The sequence below is a fragment of the Myiozetetes cayanensis genome, unplaced genomic scaffold (assembly GCF_022539395.1).
Source record: "Myiozetetes cayanensis isolate MyiCay16 unplaced genomic scaffold, myiCay2020 scf6-25, whole genome shotgun sequence".
Classification (NCBI taxonomy): domain Eukaryota; kingdom Metazoa; phylum Chordata; class Aves; order Passeriformes; family Tyrannidae; genus Myiozetetes; species Myiozetetes cayanensis.
The window spans coordinates 38,215,396-38,235,037 of NW_026087853.1; the positions used below are offsets into that span (position 1 = coordinate 38,215,396).

At 38.0% G+C, this 19,642-nt stretch overlaps 1 protein-coding gene across 3 annotated transcripts in view; it reads right to left on the bottom strand.

Moving 5' to 3' along the window:
* The window catches only part of CKAP5 (cytoskeleton associated protein 5), a 54,227-nt gene that overhangs the window by 20,046 nt on the left and 14,539 nt on the right, over window positions 1–19,642 (bottom strand). For all 3 annotated transcript variants that reach the window (XM_050334819.1, XM_050334817.1, XM_050334818.1), the window contains exons 5-24: window positions 18,449–18,620; window positions 17,419–17,551; window positions 17,026–17,129; window positions 16,539–16,652; window positions 16,196–16,300; window positions 13,444–13,533; window positions 13,182–13,346; window positions 12,316–12,444; window positions 11,301–11,483; window positions 10,273–10,386; window positions 8,978–9,088; window positions 7,670–7,762; window positions 6,973–7,158; window positions 5,204–5,298; window positions 3,824–3,881; window positions 3,614–3,739; window positions 3,137–3,273; window positions 2,802–2,976; window positions 2,143–2,256; window positions 34–162 (exon numbers count right to left, since the gene is read on the bottom strand). In XM_050334819.1, coding sequence (XP_050190776.1) covers window positions 34–162; window positions 2,143–2,256; window positions 2,802–2,976; window positions 3,137–3,273; window positions 3,614–3,739; window positions 3,824–3,881; window positions 5,204–5,298; window positions 6,973–7,158; window positions 7,670–7,762; window positions 8,978–9,088; window positions 10,273–10,386; window positions 11,301–11,483; window positions 12,316–12,444; window positions 13,182–13,346; window positions 13,444–13,533; window positions 16,196–16,300; window positions 16,539–16,652; window positions 17,026–17,129; window positions 17,419–17,551; window positions 18,449–18,620 — 2,533 coding nt within the window. The remainder of the gene's footprint in view (window positions 1–33; window positions 163–2,142; window positions 2,257–2,801; window positions 2,977–3,136; window positions 3,274–3,613; window positions 3,740–3,823; window positions 3,882–5,203; window positions 5,299–6,972; window positions 7,159–7,669; window positions 7,763–8,977; window positions 9,089–10,272; window positions 10,387–11,300; window positions 11,484–12,315; window positions 12,445–13,181; window positions 13,347–13,443; window positions 13,534–16,195; window positions 16,301–16,538; window positions 16,653–17,025; window positions 17,130–17,418; window positions 17,552–18,448; window positions 18,621–19,642) is intronic.

Sequence of the window (19,642 nt, forward strand, 5' to 3'; positions counted from 1 at the left end):
GACACACAAGAAGTTTACTTGACTGAAGCCTACCTCTTGTCTTAGGAAAGGATTTTCTTTTTTGAGCTCCTCAGACAGGTCTTCCCCTTCCAACCACTCTTTCATGCCAGTTTGTTCAGCCCAGGCATTCACAGTTGCTAGTGCAGCAGCACGAACGTTATTCTGCAGCAAGAACAAGATTTAAGAAGAATAAATGTAAAGAGGGGTCAGAAGTTTACAACAGAAGAGGCAACAACCATCCCTCCTATGAAAGGAAAAAGCTTTCACATCATAGGCTTTGAAATCTCTTTTTATTCACTGCTTGAGAAGTCTAAGATTCAGAAGAATTTAGTTTTAGTGACGGTATCTCAGCTGCAGCAATCACCAAATCAGACATTAGACTTATCTACCATACAGCACATTAACGAATCAAGGTAAGTGGGTTACAGAGCCTGCTATTAGGGCACTCTTATTTAGGACACACATGAGCAAAAGTCAAATCAGGAACAGGGAAAGCCCTCTGACTCCTACCAATTTCCATATTTAGTGTTTTTTCCAAGCAAAATTTAGAACAGCACCCTTTTTTGAAAGAGCTTTGTGAAGTTATGACAAGCCAGATGGAATACCTAACAATCACAGTTCTTTAAAACATTATTGGTGTAGACATGACTCTATATACTGTAGGTCGAATTTATGAGGAAAGCTGGTAACATAACAGACTCTTATGTTTAGTATAAATCAATATTAAATGTAGAGGCAACATCCGGGCATATATGTAAATAAGTAGTGAGCATTCTAGCAAATAACTTGTCCTATCTTCAGTCTCATTGAGGAAAAGAAACAAATCACGTGTTGCAGATAATCAGATGCACATCAGCCTCTCTAACAAGACCTTGGTTCCCCATCACCCAAATTTAACTTGTCTTCACTCATGCAACAAGCTGTTGACTTTCCTCAACTATTCAGTAGGTCCACTATAAACATATTGAAGTAGGGCGCAGAAAGGACCATCCTCATCCTCAAAAGCTGGACAACTTTGACAAACTAGTTAAATCTAGCACTTGCAGTACTTAAAAAAATACTACTGTAAAAATGTTTGAATGAACGTACCATCTTCTGGTAGCATTGTAGTTCTTACAAGTTACATTGGTATTACTCATTTTAGCAGCACCCTAAGTTAATCACAATCAGTCTTATCCTTAAATCATGTACTTGGAACTGAAATACCAGGCAGAGTTTTGAGCAAGCTGGTCTAGTGGAAGGTGTCTGCCCATGGCAGTGGGGTTGGAACTAGGTTGGAAGGGAACCCTACAGACCATCTAAACAATTCTATGACTCTACAAAGGGAGTTTATTATTACCTCAAGAAAACTGGTGAACCAAAGAAGAATTCAACAGTCACATAAAATCTCAGTTCTTGAAGACTCTTAAAGACAAAACAATGCAAACCAGGACTTTTTTTATCCAGCCCTAGGACCAGTCCTAGTCCTCCATTGTTTGGGATAAGCAGATCCAGCTTCTGGTTTTTTTCCTACTCACATTCAGAGTAGAGATAGCTGACGTGTGCCACCTCTGATAACTGCCCGTGACTTCTGGCACAAAACATTGGCACCTTCCCAAACCTCTTTCCTCCACTGTTTCAGATTAGCTCTTTCCCATGGTCCTAGCTCTGATCTTGACATATCATCCTGACAAGCTCGACACTGACACTATATAAGCTTTAGTGGCAGTTGTGAGTATCCTGTGTCTACCTACAGGTCCCCTACACAGTGACAAAGACAACAACAATGTATACTGGAATCCGCACTGATATGCTAAAAGCACCTTTACCGAGCAAACCTGCTTAGTGCCTAAGGTAGTGTACTTGCAGCATTAGAAAATATGCACCCAGTCACCACATTTCATTTAAAAGCCAAATTATGACAATGACTGGGTTTAGTTACAAGCAGGAGATTACAGCTCAGGTAGACTTTATATTCAGGTAGAAATTCATATTTAAATAATATGCTGTCATTCAGGCAAGAACTTCTCAAAAACATTTGTAAACTTCCAAAGAAAGTTTAAACTGCCATCGCCCTCTTAAAAGCAAGTCCAAATAGCAACAGTTACTTTCAGACATAGATCAGACACGTAAAAAGCAAAGAGATCACGATGACTGTCCTACCTTGCTATCTCCTAGGACTGTAATTACAGGAATCCCCAAATTTTTCACATGCTGTTTGATATTGGGGCCCATTGCTGTTGCTAGCTGCTGAAGAATGCTCAGTGTTTGTTGCACCTGCACATAAGGAAAAGGTTTTAAAGAAAACAGTGTTACAAGCATGTGTACAAAACCTCCAAGTTATATGTTGAAAAGCAACACTGCTGGTTTTTACTTTTTTTTACTTTACTAAACCACTAGATTTTTACTTTAGAATGCCTGCTTAATGACATCTATTCCAAGATTTCAAATTTATCACACAAATAAATAAAAAAATACTTCCATATTCTAAGCAAATTAAATTTCAACTAAAAATATTTTTAAACAATGGGCAACTCACTTTTGTCACAAGTGAAGCAATTATTCAAACTTTTTTTAAGGTTTGCTTACATTACACTCAGAGTAAGGGTAGATTTTCCTTTTTTTCAAAGGCTTTTTTAAATAAAAAAGGTAAGTATTTATAAAGATAGGCAAATATATGGTTTAGAAACGCACAGTACACTGCCTTCCAGTTGTTGATTTCATGACATTGTAACAGACCAAGTATTGAGCAAAGTTCAGAAATCATAAATAACTGAAGTTCTGAGCTGGAAACAACTGAAACAGAATTTTGAAAAACATACCAAGATTTTATTGGAGTCATTGAGACGATTCTTCAGAGCAACTGGAAGTTCTCCTATGTTTGCATGTATGAATTTTGCTTCATTTAATATGCTTGTGACTTCATCTAGACCTTCCTTTCTGATCTTCCAGTTTTTATCCCCAATCTTAGACACTAGTTCAGCTGTGATCTTATCACTGCAAGAGAAAAGCAGGTAAAAAGTCCACTTTCTTACTTATCTATATATAAGTATTTGAGTGCTTCAGCACCACAGATTTCTGCTTAGAAAGAGTTTGCAAACACAAAATTTTGAATCGGAATCAAAGTACATCTTCAGGCTGCAGAATCCAAACCTACCCAATATCTGTTCTTGGCAAGAGATCCACAACATCATTCCCAACTTCCTCTTGTTCTTCTTCCTCACCATCATCCCCACCTCCTGCACTGTGCCTGGAAATGCCACGAGTTGGAGTTGGTGCTGTCTGGCCTTGCATCTGCAAGCAAAGCAAAAATCAGAAACAGCTATTTTACAATTTTTCATTTTACCTTAAAAATAAAACGCCTTGCATGATACAAATGCACTGGCTTGGGGCGAGAGACTTCTAAAGCATTACGCTATTCAAACAAAACCAGAATCTTTTGAAGTTCGTAATGAAAAATGTGACTATTGACATGGCGAGCCATAAAGACACCGCAGCTTTTATGCACTACCTTAAAAAATCTGGTTCACTTACAAAAACACGGGTTAGAACGCAATATTACTACAGACTCCAGGTACTGAAGTTCTAAAGTAGTTTTAATGATACTTTCTAGTAAGAGAGCTACACTTCATACCTTTTCAAATTCTGCATCTATCTGAGAGAGAAGGGCTGGCTTCTCATCCTCAAAAAACATTCGCAGCGAAGGTCCCACATAAAGATACATTACTCCCAGCAACGTAATGGCAGAAGTCCTCACAGCCTACCATAAAAAAGGACAAAAACACTCAAGTCTTCAGATTAAGGACTGATAATAATTCAGGATGAATATTCTAAATTTACTCACTGGGTTAGTTGCAGCAAGAGCTGTCTTCACGTTACTGATGAAAGCTTTGACGTTCAGTCTGTGGGAGAAAGATTTCTCCCATGAACAAAATGCAACACATGAAACACCAACAACAAAGAAAATCATAACAACATATTAAAGGAAAAAAAAGATACCTGGAGACAGATTTATACTACTTGCTTATATGAAGAAGACATTTGTACCTATAAAATATCATCACAGGTATAGTGTAGATAGTAGCTATTTAAATAACTACCGAAAGAGAGCAGTTTGGAGAATAGCCTATGTATGAAAATCAACACAGTGAACATATGATCATTTATATCAAAGCCAACTACTATTACACCTAGAAAGTTCTTTAAACTACATCACCTACATGACTGCTAAGACTGAAATATTGAGAAAAGAATTAAGAATAATTTTAAGCATCTGAAACATGGTTACATAATAAAGGAGAGGGTTTGCTGTTATTGTGAGTTTTTTCTATTTTGTTAGTCAGGTTCTTCCAGAAAAAGGCATATATTTCAAAAATAAATTTACAGGAGAAATAAAGGAAGATTTAGATATCTGAACCTTCTATACCCTCTGTGCAGCCTGAAGCAGTGTTGTTCTAGTATATATCAACACACAGGTTACCCTACGGTAAATACATATTTTTGGGGAATTTGCCAAAAAAACCCCAGTTTATTTTCCAGACTTAATCAATGTTAATACTCATTTAATAGCCATGAAATACCTTAAGACAGGCATTGTAACTGCCCAAGTAGTCAAACTGATATTAGAAGTCTTCACTGCTTAGGAATTTTCTTCTCAATAGTACACTGTATTACTTATGCTTGATCACATTCAGTTAAGAGACCAATAAAAAATTTAAGACTACCATCCCTGGTTCTGATGGAGAACCCATTTCTTACCCTCACACTGCCAGATATAACTTATTTTGTTGGTTAACTCTTCATCCTGATATCAGCATCAAAATGTCTCTCTGAAGAGTAATAAGCATGCTGGTATGTACTCTTCCATAGTTGTTAGATTTTTTTTTTTTAACTATAAAACATAGTGAACCACCTGGGTGCAGGTGTGTATCTGAGCAGTATAACAGAAATGCAACACTACAGCTCCTTACCCAGCCCACACCTGTAGTACCTTAAGAAAAATGCTCCTCAGAGAGTATCAAGTGATGAACAAAGCATCTAGTAAGGTAATCACATCCCATTCCACTAATAATGTCAGATACTTTCATTTACACAATTAGAGCTAAAAGAGCACCTGATCTAACATCAGAGTTTAAGGAACAAGAGTTCAGATGAAGAACAGTCTTAGTCCTAGATTAGAAACATTTTCATTAGTTTCTCTTAGCAATTTTCTTAAAAGACTTACCCAGAAAAGCCAAACTCTTTAATTGCATTTGAAAGCCAGTTCAAAGTTTCTGACTGGTTTTTAGGATTCTTCTGAGAGAAAGCCATAGCCACAACCTGGAATAGAAGAGAGTTAAGTATAAATTTTCACTGGCAAACCAGATGACAAAGCACTGTAATAAAGAAGACACCTGTAAAAAACACAGGGCATTGCAGGTGAACAGAGAAAGCTGGACTAATATAGGAGGAAAAAGCAATTGTGTCACTGTAGTAGAATATAATTGGAATTGAAGTGCACCACAAGTTCCTGAAGTACTTAAAGGCAGCCAGAGACACCTTTATTATGGATTACTCTGTCAGTATTAAAAAAGATACTGATGAACTACTCATTATTACTGACATGGGAAGATTATCTAATACACCCTCCTAGAACCTGTGCTAAGGCACATGGAGGACAAGGAAGTGATTGAGACAGCCAGCACAGCTGCACCAAGGGCAAGTCCTGCCTGATCAACCACCATAGAAGGCCTTCTATGATGGAGTGACTACATCAGTGGAGTTAGATGCCATCTATCTGAACTTCTGTAAGGCCTTTGACATGATTCCCCATAACACACTTCTAAATTGCAGAGATGGATTTGATGGGTGGACTGTTGTGATAAAGAATTGGCTGAACAGTTGCATCCACAGGATAGTGGCCAATGGCTCAGAGTCCTGATGGACATCAGTGACGAGTGGTGTCCCTCAGGGGTCTGTACTGGGACCAGTGCTATTTAATGTCTTCATCAACAACACAGAGTGAGTGCCCCCTCAGCAAGTTTGAGCCAAACTATGTTGTGTGGTGCAATCAACATGCCTTAAAGATGGGATGCCACCAGAGGGACCTGGACAAGCTCGAGAAGTGGGTCCATAGGAACCTCATGAGGTTCAACAAAGCCAAGTTTAAGGTGCTGCACCTGAGCCAGGGCAACCCCAGCTATCAGTAGAGGCTAAGGCGGAGAGAGAAAGAGAATGCAACCCTGCCAAAGAAGACTTGAAGGTGCTGGTGGACGAGAGGCTAGACATGAACTGGCAATGTCCATGTGCATCCCAAAAAGCCAATTGTGTCCTGGGCTGCCTCAAAAGCAGCGTGGTCAGCAGATCAAGGGAGGGGATTCTTCCCTTCTGTGTTGGTCTTCTGAGACCCCATCTGAAGCACTGCATCCAGCTCTGGGGTCTGTAGTACAGGCAGGACACAGACCTGATGAAGCAAGTCCAGAGAAGAGGCGCCAAGATGATTAGAAGGATGGAGCACCTCTTCTATGAGGAAACACTGACAGAATTGGTATAGTTCATCCTGAAGAAGAAAAGGCTCCAGGGTGATCTTACTGCAGCCTTTCAGTACTTGAAGGGGGACTACAAGAAAATTCTTGACAAGAGCATGTATTGACAGGACAAAGAGGAACAGCTTTAAACTGGAAGGGGAATTGTGGATGCCTCATTCTTGGAAATGTTCAAGGCCAGGTTGGATGGGGCTTTGAGCAACCTGGACTAGTGGAAGGTGTCACTGCCCATGGCAGAGGGGTGAGGACCTAAACAATCTTTAAGGTGCAACTCAAACCATCCCATGATTCTATTTCTGCTTTTGGAGAAACATACCTTCTTCTACCTCACAAGCTCTCTCGCACACAAATAGCTTTCAAGCAACAGAGAAAAATCAAAGATTTAGGATTTATTCCTCAGTTGGAGAAGACACTCCACATATTATTTCTGATTTTATTTACTGAAAGAACACCTTTGCTGCTTACTCACCTGCTCAGCAGTCCATGGCAACTGACATGCTTCTGCTATTGCTGTCATGGCCTCTTTTGCGTTACTCCCACATTTCACATCACCAACCTTGTCTACAAGACCATCCAGCACCACCTGTGCTGAAGTTTTGGAGAAGTTTCCTTTTTGTGCAATCAATGCAACTATATGCAGCTTCATTTGCATCACCTGGAATGTCCACAACAGCAAGAAAGTTACTCATGTCTTTGTGTATTTTAGAGTAATTTTTTAATTCTATCTACCTATAGATACATATAAAAACTAGATGTATTTGGAGATAAATGCAAATGTATACAGATATTTTATAATCACACACATTTATGTTTTTGTGTGATTATGCACAAGAATGTGTGTACACACAAATACATATTGTTATATATACACAATAACACTGGGCAGACATGACCTACTTTTAGAACTTATGTAAACACATGTAAATCCACACACATGTATATACATACATCCAGAGACAATGTTTGAAGATATCCAAGTCTCAACTGTTAGTAGAAATAAAGCCTAATTTCAGAGTTTATATGTCTCACTGACTACAGATAGAACTGTGGCCATGTTGCTATGACTATCACCAATGACATATGCACCTACAGCCTTTAAGCTGGAAAAATAGCTTACATTAAGTAACAAAAAATGAACTGTTAGTTACTGAAGGATAATGTATTACCTGAAAATTCGTTTCCTTCCAACCAGGTTTCTTGGCCAGCATTCTTACTAGAGCTTGGCAGGGCATTTCACTTCTCTCCATAAGCTCAACAGCCTAACGGATAAACATTAAGTAAGCCAGTGGGTCAAAAATTATACAAAACTCAAACAGAAGTTCTCAACTGTCCTCTAAATACTTTCTTAATACTGAATTAAGTTGCAGAAATTCTCAGCATAAGAATTTACCTCAAGAGTCTTACTACAAGACTCACTTTTACAAGGAGCCCATTTAGAGGGACTGAGCCAACATTTAAACTATAGCATTCACATCACTACACTCTGTATGTTCAAATGTCCTTAAACAACCACTATTGGCCATTCCAGCCCTAAGAATTTAACACTCAACTAAAAACAAACAAAAAACCCCAAACAACTCACCCACCCCTCAAAAAGCTATTTTTGTTTTTTAGTCTTAAGTATATGGTGCACCTTTCACATTGAAATGATAACTACACAGCAGAGATTCAGTCTGAATGTAGTTTAAATTACTGTTTTCTATTTGTTGTTAGGCTTATTCGTTCAACTCCAACTGCTATATGTCTTTATATTTGAATAAAGTTGGCTTCTGCAGCAGCATTTCAGTACAGCCAATCACCATTTCCTAACTAAAGTTAGCCACTTTTCCCACTAAAATATTAACATTCAGTCACAATTGTAATGGTGTGGTGCTATGAACTACTTGTTCATCCACAGTTGAAGCTTTTTTGAAGGTGAACTCTCAAAGGTCTTCTAATGGATACCATTTGAGTGAGATGTGATGCTTTTTTTGTTTGTGACTACATGAAGCACCCTCCACCACTGTGAAGATTTTTAGTATTGTATAAAGCTCCAAAAACCAACTATTTACTAGTTGAAGTTTTTTTTATAATCAATTTCTGCCTAACATGCAAAAAGCAGAAACTTATTTGCAACAGATTTAGCCTATTCATTGCAAAACCATTTGTTTAAACCTAGCTATCTTTGAGACCAAGTTTTAGAATTATTTGGAGTTTTAAAAAGACCTCTAAGAATTGTCAATCACATTACAAGTGTTTTTGACTTAAGCGTAACTATCTACATTAACCTAAAATACTCACTCCGCTATCGTTATGGAACTTAAACCATAAAAGCCACTTGGCTTTTGCAAGTACTGCTTAATCTATCTGAAGTTCTGACATACCACTATCACTAGCATGACTTTCAGGAGAGTTACAAGGCCTAAAGAGCTGAGGAAATTCTTCCTTGTTTTTGCTTTTCCTACCTGTCTCTCTTCTTACCGTTACAAACTTACCTTCTGAAACTCCTCCATGCAGGCCAGCCTCTCTTTCCAGTTACCACTGTCCAACTGCTGGATACAAGAAGCTGGAAGGACAGCAGCAGCTTTCTCTTCACATACTTCCATCTGCAGACAGATCAGAACAAGGTTAACACCCCACTGTATCCCTTCAGAGGAGGGCAGCAGCCGTAAGGACAGGTGATATACTGTGATGCATTTACAAAATATGAAAAGGGTTCTGTTGGAGGTGGAAAGATTTTGTATGGATTATAGTTTAGGGGCCGTTTGGGTTTAGGAAGCTGCTAAATCATACTGCAACAGAAAGGTAATCCCCAAAAAGGACGATAAATTGTGCACACAGTCAAAAGTAAGCCTGAGTACGCACTATCTAGTTAGAGAATCAAGCAGAGGTAACCTAAAATCTGTAGGATACTTTCGTATCAAGTCTGAATGAACACTGACAGCAATGAATCAGTAGCTGATGAGGGTGGACAGGAGAAGACATCATCTGCCTCCATTTGAGCAAAATAGAAAATTAAAGTTATTTAGTAATAAAAACTTCACTGGTGTCTGTATCACCTTCAGGAACTGTATTCTCACTGTCCACTGCATAACTAGCAATATGAGCTGGAAACATAATGGAAATTATTCACTCTAAAAAACAGTCTAAGCATAACTCAAAGTGCAAAAAACTTGCAGATACATCCAGCGAGCTTTAATAGCTTTTTCTGTTACTGTTTGACCTACAGATGCCTTAGTTTAGGTGGTTCCCTACCAAGAAGGTAGGTAAATGTTCAACTAACATGGAGAATTCAGTCATTTTCTTGAAATGTAACTTAATATGAACAGCACAGAACAGACTTGAATTAGGTTATTTAATTATTACTGTATTTCACTTCAGATTTTAATGTAAACTCCAGATTAACATATTCTCAGGCTTTTAATACCAGACACCTTCAGCAAATCAGGAGTCCTACATTACATATGAAGTCGTCATATCATTACTTTTTTCATTTGTTCCTAGTTCAGGGACAATGATATTCCCTGTTATGTTAGCATGATTTATTGCTTACTGTTTTAAATGGGCTGGTACCAACAACAGCCTGAAGAACAATTGTATTTACCAAAGATTTATTTCACCACTTATGAATTTATCCATATTGCTTTCCCTTCTCCTAACAAAAAAACCCACCAACAACAAACCCTCCTCCTCTCCAACTTCAGTTACTACAAAATTTTTCACTGAAGAACTGATTACCAAAAATGTAATCACAGAGGAATTTGTATTTCAGAGACAGCAGGATACTCACAGATAGCTCTGACTCAAATATTTCTTTGGTCTCAGGACCCTTCTTGCCTTTAGCCCCAGTACCTCCTGCACCTGCAGCTGTAGCTGGTTTGCCTTTCTTCGGTGGGACCCCAGACTAGAAAGATAAGGGATAAATTAGCCAAGATCAAACACATATCTGGTTTGGGTATCAGAAAGAACTGCTGTTTTCCGACACTTCTATATTCTAATGTCAAGAAAATACATACCTCTTTGGTAGCATAACAACCACAGTCAAAACAGTTTTCTGCTAAAGCTTATTTAATTTAATGTTGATTTCAGACTACAGATTTTAGAAAACACATACAGTAAAAACAGGGACACACAAAACAATCAAGGATTAAATGGGAAAGAATGTATGTATTTGCGAGGTTCAGGAAATAATTAATCTATAATATTTAATCAGTATTCATAGGAGAATATAAACTTGTGACCGGTTCTCTTTCCCAGGTAACCAGAGTATCAAAAGGTTTCAAAAAACATGATTTATTCTACTAGTCACTTCCAGGGAACCCACATGGAGAACTAAGTAGCATATTGCAAAGACCACCTACGGTGCTACTTAAGTCAATTTTTAAAATCCAAAGAATAATTTTAAAGAAATACAGGCTAATGGTTCAAATGATTTTAAAATAAACCAAGGAACAAACGAAAAACGTTGCTGAAGAGAACACCCAACACTTAATTAGTAAGCTTGCTAGTTACAAGGAGAGATGTTGACTTCAGCCAGCACAGAGAGCACATTGATGTTACAACATCTGAGGCTCCTCTGAATGCCTCCAGTGGTTTATCACTATTTCAAAATCAAAACCTGGTATTAAGACATAAGTGACATTACAGTTTGTATCCTTAAAAACTGACATTTCATCAACTACATTCTCAGAAAGTCCCAGATTCTGTTTGCTGATAGGTGCCTGCAAAAGGACAGTGATACCTCAGCAGAAGAGGATGTTTAACAGTCCACCTTCGATCTACAGTAACTATTTGGTGCAATCACAGACAATCTCCTACCTTCACAGCAGAAGGCTTTTTCTGTGGTCCTGGTTTGGCTGCTGCATCTTTTGTTTCTTTATCTCCTCCAGGCCCTTGAAGAGCAGCAGTCTTCCCAGCAACAGGTTTGCCTTCTCTTTTCTCAGCAGCTCCTCCTGTCTTTTTACCATAAACCAGTTCTACCTTCTCAGCACACTCTTTAATCTGCCAAGCAAAAGGAAAAGAAAAGGGGAGGGGGGAGAAGCTATTCAGCTATGACAATTGGATGCACAGTGTCCCTTCACCAGCAGTGTTTCAAACTTGACTACTCTGGAAGAAATGTGAAAAGTTTAAATTGTTCACTTCACAAAATTTGTTATCTTGTATTCCTTACAACAGTAAGGTTAACCAGTCAATAGCATCAGCCATAACTGTATTGCCAGAATCATTTTCCTAGTTCAAAATGAAGTGCATTTATACACAGGGAAAGCATTGACATCCTGCTGATATTTAGAGATGCTCTAAAGTTTTTAATTTTTAGCACCTTAAATTATAAAATCTTCATTCAGTCAACACACCTGTCAGCTTATGCAAAAGTTCCAACAATAAAGTTGTTGGAAAGTAAGTCTTTAATACCTAATCCTGTCTAGTAATATGACTGTGATCTAAAACCTTGTTTAAGACAACATACAAAGTGTTCAGAAACAAAGCCCCACATACAAGCAACCAAACCCACAATCAAATCTCACAACCCACTCATAGGTAATACTGCCTTGACAACAAACAGACACTTAACATAGTTAATATAAGAATGATAAGGTGCAATGTTAGAGTATTAGTGTATTTTAGGGAGAAGTAAAAAGCTTGATAATCTAGAAGAAATAAAATTTTCAGATTCCATTCAACATCAGTAGTATTTAAGTAAAAAATAAATTTTAAAAAAATCTTTGTTAGAAGTCACTAACCTAAAGCATCCTCTTTCATCTTCTCTAGCCTAAGATACATCTTAAATGGATAAATATGGAGCCTTTTAAACAACATCTATAACAATACTCACCCGATCGAGCTTTAGTTTGTCTACATCTGCTAGAAAAGGATTCACAGCTTTTTCTCCAGCCACCTTCAAGGCAGTGCCTAATGCTTCAAATCCAGCATCTCTTACTTCAGGAGCAGAATCATTGATATGCTGCAGAGAAAGACAACTTGTGTCATGTGACTTGCAGTTCATATCTAAATATCTTCTACAGAAATCCCCTCCTCTTTTCTAAAATCTACATTTACAACAAAGTAAACCTTAGCCCTCCACTGCAGAAAGAAAAAAGTTTTCCTATGTACTGACCTAATCTACAGTTTCTCAGATACAGCCATGTTCCCATCTTTGGGTCTTTCACACAAGAAAGGGTTAAACATGAAAGTTCACAAGGAGTTAATAGTTCTGCAGTCTTGTTTGCATCTCCAATTTTTAAGCCAGGGATATCTCCCATAACAAGAAAAGGATTATTTTGCAATAAGGAAAAAGTATGTATCATTATCATTTACACTGGTAAATGCTCCAGTGTCAATGCTGTGTATAAATTGATGGTTCTTTTATTCACAGTAAGTGATATGTAGCATTCCAACAAAAACTTGTTAGAGATGTCTGCAAGAAGCAAATGTCTGGAAGTTTAATAGTTGCAAATCACTGTCTTAACCTATTACGAACTTAGTGAGTCTCTACAGCTTCAGAAAAGCTAAGCAAAAGGAAATTAAATTGTTCACTTGACTGACAGGCACCTTCAAGTCTGACATCAGTCAAAAGTGACTCTGAGGACTACATAGCACTCTCCTTGCACTACCACAAGGGTCCTTATCCCAGAACAATCCAATGCTTCAGAACAACAGTGCTCAAGGTGATGACAGAAGTATCAGCTCTTCCTGCCTTACCTTGAGAAGTGCAGCACAGAAAGGTTTTAACAGGCTTTTTGGCAGAGTAGAAGGTGTGCAGTGTCGGAAGCTTCTTGCAATGAAAAGGGATGTTTGCTGCTTAATTGTTGGGTTTTTGTTGTCCATGACTGCCAAAATATCTTCACTTAGGTTTTGCAATGTGGTCTACAGTGTTGAATAAACAAGTCATTAGTTTCAGTAAAGAGAACAGCAAATCAGAGACCAATTCTCAGACAATGGGAAAATTTCCACTCTTACTTACTGTAAGAAAGATTGCATCAATGGCCTCCTGAAGTGCCTGCACTACCTGAGGTTTCTTCTCTTTAAATTTCTCCAGGATTGTTGGAACAACCTATGGAGAAGGGAAGCAAACAAAAACATCAATCCCCTCTTCACTAATATAACTGCAAAGCCTGAGAGTCTGCTCCCTGGTACTTTGCAGAGAAGCCAGTAATTCAAACATCACTGCTGTCTCCCTCCAGGGATACACAACAGCAGAATGAACTAGTTTATTTTAGCTGATCTCCAACATTAAGTTTATTCTAGCCACTATTAACAGAAAGACTTTGTTAAAAATTTCATAGCAAAACTAAACAAATGGTGGACATATAAGTCCATATAGTCACAGATTAATGCTCTAGCACTACTGGTCTGGAATACGGAGCAACAGAACAGAAATAAACAATTTCACAACACAGGAGTACTGTGCTCTTTCACTATAAGAATCCAAAAAGGCATATAACCTGTCCTCTCTTTCCCAGCTTTCTGACAGGACTAAGCATGGTTTGTTAAGAAGTCCTCATCTGACCCATAGCTGACAAGACCATGATTCTAAAACAAAGTGAATCCTCTGCAGAAATACTTCTCAGACCTATCACATTGAAAAAGTACACCTGACACTAAACTATGCCATACTGGAATTTGACAGCAATTTCTACCTAATCTCAGTGCTCAGACAGTCACTGTTGAAAAACAAACAAATAAAATATTCAAAGGGAAAAAACCAACTATCCAGCAGATGTTCTCATGTGCCAGTAATATGAGCAGGTCCATTTAAGTATGGTCTCCATAACAGTAAGAACTTCTGTAATGAGTCAGAAACATGCAAATCTTAACTGTGGAAGGCAGGCTATTTTCAAGATTTTCATAAATGTAACACAGTTCATAGCTTGGAAGCAGTTGAGTGCCTTACAGAAGTTATAAGCTCTCCAAATAACACAAAATAGATTTGCTTTCTCCTCAGAAGGTGACTATGGGATCTCAACCCCCTGTAACACACAGTGATCTAAGCTCAGGTTCTTGGGCTGAAGCTTCCAAATTCCCTGTTCACAGATTTCAGCACTCAAAAAACTTCAGTTAACATAGACAGCACTGTAAAGGCCCTCATACTTGCTATTGCAGGTGCTAGACATCCCTAAACCCTACAAAGCCAAAAAAAGGAGATATTTAAAATCATTAAGCCTCTATTTTAGAAAATGCTGACAGCCAGAATGAGTACTTAGAAGCTGTGTCCCATGTGAGAGGAAGGGAAGAAAAGCCAGTCCAGGGCTACAAACGCAGTCAGAGGTGAAGCTGAGGCACTCAACTACAGTGAGGGATATGGTTCTATGCATGATTTCATCTCTTGTTTGAGCACAGACTGCAGACTAACATTATAGTCCTATATTTAACTAATGCTGTTTATAATAATCCCACAATTGTGGCAGCAATTCTGTTTTATAACACTTCAATGCCCACTCTCAGGAGAAGTCTACATCTTCCTCACATGTAAATGAATCCAGCAAACAAAGTGAACTGCAAAACAAGTACTGAGATTATGCACTTCCTAGCTGCCATTACAGTACTGAAAAAGTCATCTTCTCAAGGCCATTTGCTTGGCAACCACAGAGCTACACCCTTATTTTAGAAGCTTGGCTTTTTTCAATACTAACTGTAGCTATGAGGATAAACCATTAGAAATCAATCTGTGTTCAACAGATATAGAGAATGCTTCTTACAACTACAGACAGCTTTCAGAATCAAAAAGAGTGTCTAAACTGTTGTTCAGAGTTTACAGGAGACTTGGATGTTTCTCAAGCAGTGAAATTCAGTAACTTCCCAATTCAAATACAACACTACTGGCAGCCAGGCACATCAGTTCTCTCTGTCCCTAAGCTCTAACTCCATCACTCGTGTTTATCACAAGAAAAATTTGACTGAGTTTAAAGAACACAGTAACAGAAGCTTGAGAAACAAGTGAGAACTGCAACTTATAAAAGCTCCCTTTGTTTGTAAGCTTCCCTGTATTCCCTGATATTAGCTGTTAGTAAGAGATAAGCAGTAAAGGAAAACAAAGAGCGCTACATTAGATCACCAGAACATTTTTGTACCAAAAATCTCAGAAGTTTTGGCTACCTAAAGCAGACAAAAGACCCCCAAACCCCAAAGAAAAAAAACCAAATAAACCCCAAAAAATCAAACCACAACAACAAAACCCAAACAACAACAAAAACCACATAAAATCAAACAAAACCCCCCAAAAACCAAACCAACAAAACCCAAAAACCCAACCAACAAACAAACAAACCAAAACCCACCAGACAAAGAAAAAAACACCCACCACCCACCTCCCCCAGCATTCAAAAAAATTTAACCAGCATAAAACATACACCATAGAGCTGCTAAGTAGAACTTGGATTCAGAAGCTATTTTTTCCACTGTGGCCTAAAAATGCATTTCTGTGGGTGTATCTCCAGGATGAGGCAAAGTAAATAAAGTTCATTTTATGGCAGAATAATTCAGTTTTCTTAGTACAGAAGATTTATATTGCAATAGAAAGCTTCGTGTTGCTGAAGATGAATAAAGAAGGTCCTTTCAAACTTAAACTGCAAAGACCTTCACAGTTATTTCAACGCTTGCTCCCTTAAGGGGTAGGTAAGCATTCATAATTGTACAAAGAATACCTTTGAAAGAGTCAAAAGAAAAACGGTGTCCAGCATCAAGAGAATCAGAAAAAAGTACATACTCTTACTTACATGCCCTGCATATTGTCCAAATTTCTTTCGGAGACCAGTAGCTAGTCCAGCGAGGCATTTGGCAGCCAAAGCTACTAACATAACATTTGTATCCTTTCCAACCACCTGAACAGAAAAAAACAACCAACCAAACAAGGTTAAAGACTGAAAATCAAAGTTTTAGAGACATGGAAGAATTTCTCTGCATAGTTGGTGGGCCACAGATTGGGTTATTTCCACCACTATTCCAGCTAATAATTTTCTACTCAGGAGTACTGCCTCAACTTTTAAACTATAATACAAATAAATTACAAAAAATATTAATATATATATATATATGAGCACTCTGGGTTTTATTTATTACCTTTTTGAGAGCTTTCACCAAGTCTGCATAGTCTCCTGATTCCAACTTGGGATTTTTCACTAAGAGTTCAACAGCCTCTAGGGCTTCTTTCCTTTCTTGCCACTTCTTTGCTTCCTGCAGTGTAAATAATTTACATTAACTTATAAACGTAAACAGTTCTAGAGAAGCATACTTGCCCCAAACCACAGATTAAAGATTTTAATTCCATCCTGAGAAAACCAAGATCTCCTGACAGTTCAACATCAGCAATTGCAATGAAATACAAATTCCAGTCCTTTCCCAGGACATACCTCAGCTCCTTACAATTACTTCTTTCTTGCTGTTAAATTAAAGTGTGAGATTTATTTATGAGTGTATGTTTCACTTACACTAGCTTGTTATTATCCATGCAGCACTAAAGCATACATTGCAGAATGTCCATAAGTCTTAAGACTCATCAGCTCCGCATGCCACAGAATTAACAGGTAGTATTTAAGTTTATGCTTACTATTTTCTCATAGAAGTCTTTGGGAAGCTTGGAAAGAATTTCTACAGCTTCAAGCAACTCATATGCGTCTACTTGTGGTACCGTCTCTTCCTCATCATCATCTCCTGCAACCAGGAGAGAAAAGTGTAAGCAGAGTGACACAAAATTTTGACCATATCACCACCTAAGGCTCATTGGTCAGAACTGCTATCAGCAGTTGTGATTTTGCTATTTCAAAGGACAGATATTATTTCATATCAAGTTTCTGTCCCAGACATGTCTTGTTGTGTAGTTTCAGCCCTATATGTTTTGCACCAGTCTGAGTAAAAGCTCCTTTACAATTGGACACATTCCTTCACAAACTGTATACCAGTAATATACTTTTCAGTGGAGTTCAGAGATTAAACAGTTTACCTCCATCTGCATCCCCTCCAACTGCCTGCTGCTGCTCAAATTTTGCCTTCAGCTCTTGCTGGGAACGCAGGAACCTGGTCTGCCTAGGAACAGCTGATGACACTTTGATCCACTCTTCTTCCAGTTCTTTCAGCTGCCAAAAGGGAAAAGAATCATCACATTGGAGACATTATGCACATACTGCAACACAAGCAACTCATCACATTTTTCCCCATTTCCAAGCCAAGATAGCACTACATTTAAATTCTTTTTTTGCCATTAAAGTAGTAACTTCCCCTTCACATTCACTGTTCAGAAGATTTTTGTCTAAGTATTTCCACAGAACAGAATACTATCAATGCAAAGCCTTTACATAAGAACCAATTCTAGAACAGCCAGAATAGTGTGGCTCCTCTGTAGAAGCTTTGAAATAAAAATGGCTGAGCATAAAGGAAGATCTCCATTACAGCCTTGCTATTATTACACACTAAAACTAAGATGAAACAAACATGCTCAGCTACTTTTGATGAAACAGTGTAGGTTTTTTTAACCATGCATTTTTACAGCAAGTTACTGCTTTCCACCTCAACACAATTAACTGAAGTGGGTAGGAGGGAAGGATGCATAATTTATAAAGTTTTAAAACAATGGAATGTTCTATCATAATGCAATGCCACTTCCTGAAATTGAACAGTCACATCCTGAGCACCACCACAACAAGCATGAAGGGATGCACAGAGGAAAAAAACTCAGGAAAAAAGAAAACCAAGAATGAAAATGGTTGACTTAAAGACTTTCAGTGGAGGGGTCTTTTATAGGGCAACCATTCTACCACTCAGTTCCACTCCTCAGTTTCAATACAACGCTCAGAGTAACAAAACAATGTTATGATTTCCTTACAAAGTGTGACTAACATTTTGGGTAAAGTTGCAGGAAGCTAAAAAATACATTCCAGCTTTGACTTTAAGAAGGTCCAACACTACAGAATCAGGGAGGGTGAGCATGGAAGTGTTCTATCAAATGTCTGGATACAGAACAACTTTCTGCCCACCTGAACAGAATTTATGTTCTGCAATGGAGGTCTCAAAGCATCCCTTATCCAACGGTAGATCTCCACAGCAAGGAGCTTGGCTTCATCTCGAACAGCCTTTTCCCGAGATTCAAAAAGTTTTGGCAATACTTTGATGATTGGCTTCAGTGAGATTATTTTTGAACCAAATTCACTGTAAATTGAACACATGGAATAGCATCAGTGTCCAGGTAGAAACCAGGGAGTGATTCACAAATAGTAACTCATTTTTAAAGAAACAATCTATGAAAGTCTTCCAGTGCACGTTTAGGGATTGTGTCACTTACTCAAATCATTATTAAAGATATTATTTTGTGATGTTACTGAGCTACTGTAAAATTTAAAGAATACCTGCCCTATCAAAATTAACCTCCACACCTATCTTGGAATTACAAAACCAGGCTTCTAAAATTACTTCAAAGCACTTAAAATCCAACCTGGTGCTTCAATGTGCCCTCTTGATGGGGGCAAGGGAGTGGAGAAAAACGAAAAAGAAAGAAGCTGTCCTTAGACCAAAATTTGTATGACCTACTTTTTTTTAATCAGAACAGAATCTCCTTTGTCTATCCTTGGAGGCAAACTGCAGTAAAAGCATTAGTCACTTTTCCACTTGTTGGACCAGATAATTATACTGAGCTTGGGTCATCTTCACAGAAAACATACATGTTGAAATATGTGCCACTGGAAGGACACATAAAACAAGTTTCCCCAGCCAATCACCCTTCCTTGTCAGCATATTCTCCATGTTGTTGAACTTAATATACAAAACTTCATGTTTCAGTCACCGACGAACGAGAACACAAGAAGTTTCTTTTCAAACTCATGGTAAAGTTAACTGCTGTAGTTATTAAGGCATCATACATAAATCACCTCAAAACCAATAAATTGTTCTGATTTAGAAGCTCTTCAGAATGTTGAATTAACCCTTCTACTAAGCACACTTTCTCTTATGCTTCCCTCCAATCAAGTTCCACATCAAAAAGCTTTCTAGAAATTCTAGTGCACATCATTTTATTGCCATGCCCAAAAAAAAAAAATCTTTAAAAGAGATCTTGGAAGTGACCCTATTTAAATGCAGAATATGAACAAATAAGTTGCCCAAGGTTTTTATTTTTGTATTATGACCCAAAATAGCATATTGGGAAGAGTGCCTATACAAACTTACTCTTATCTAAT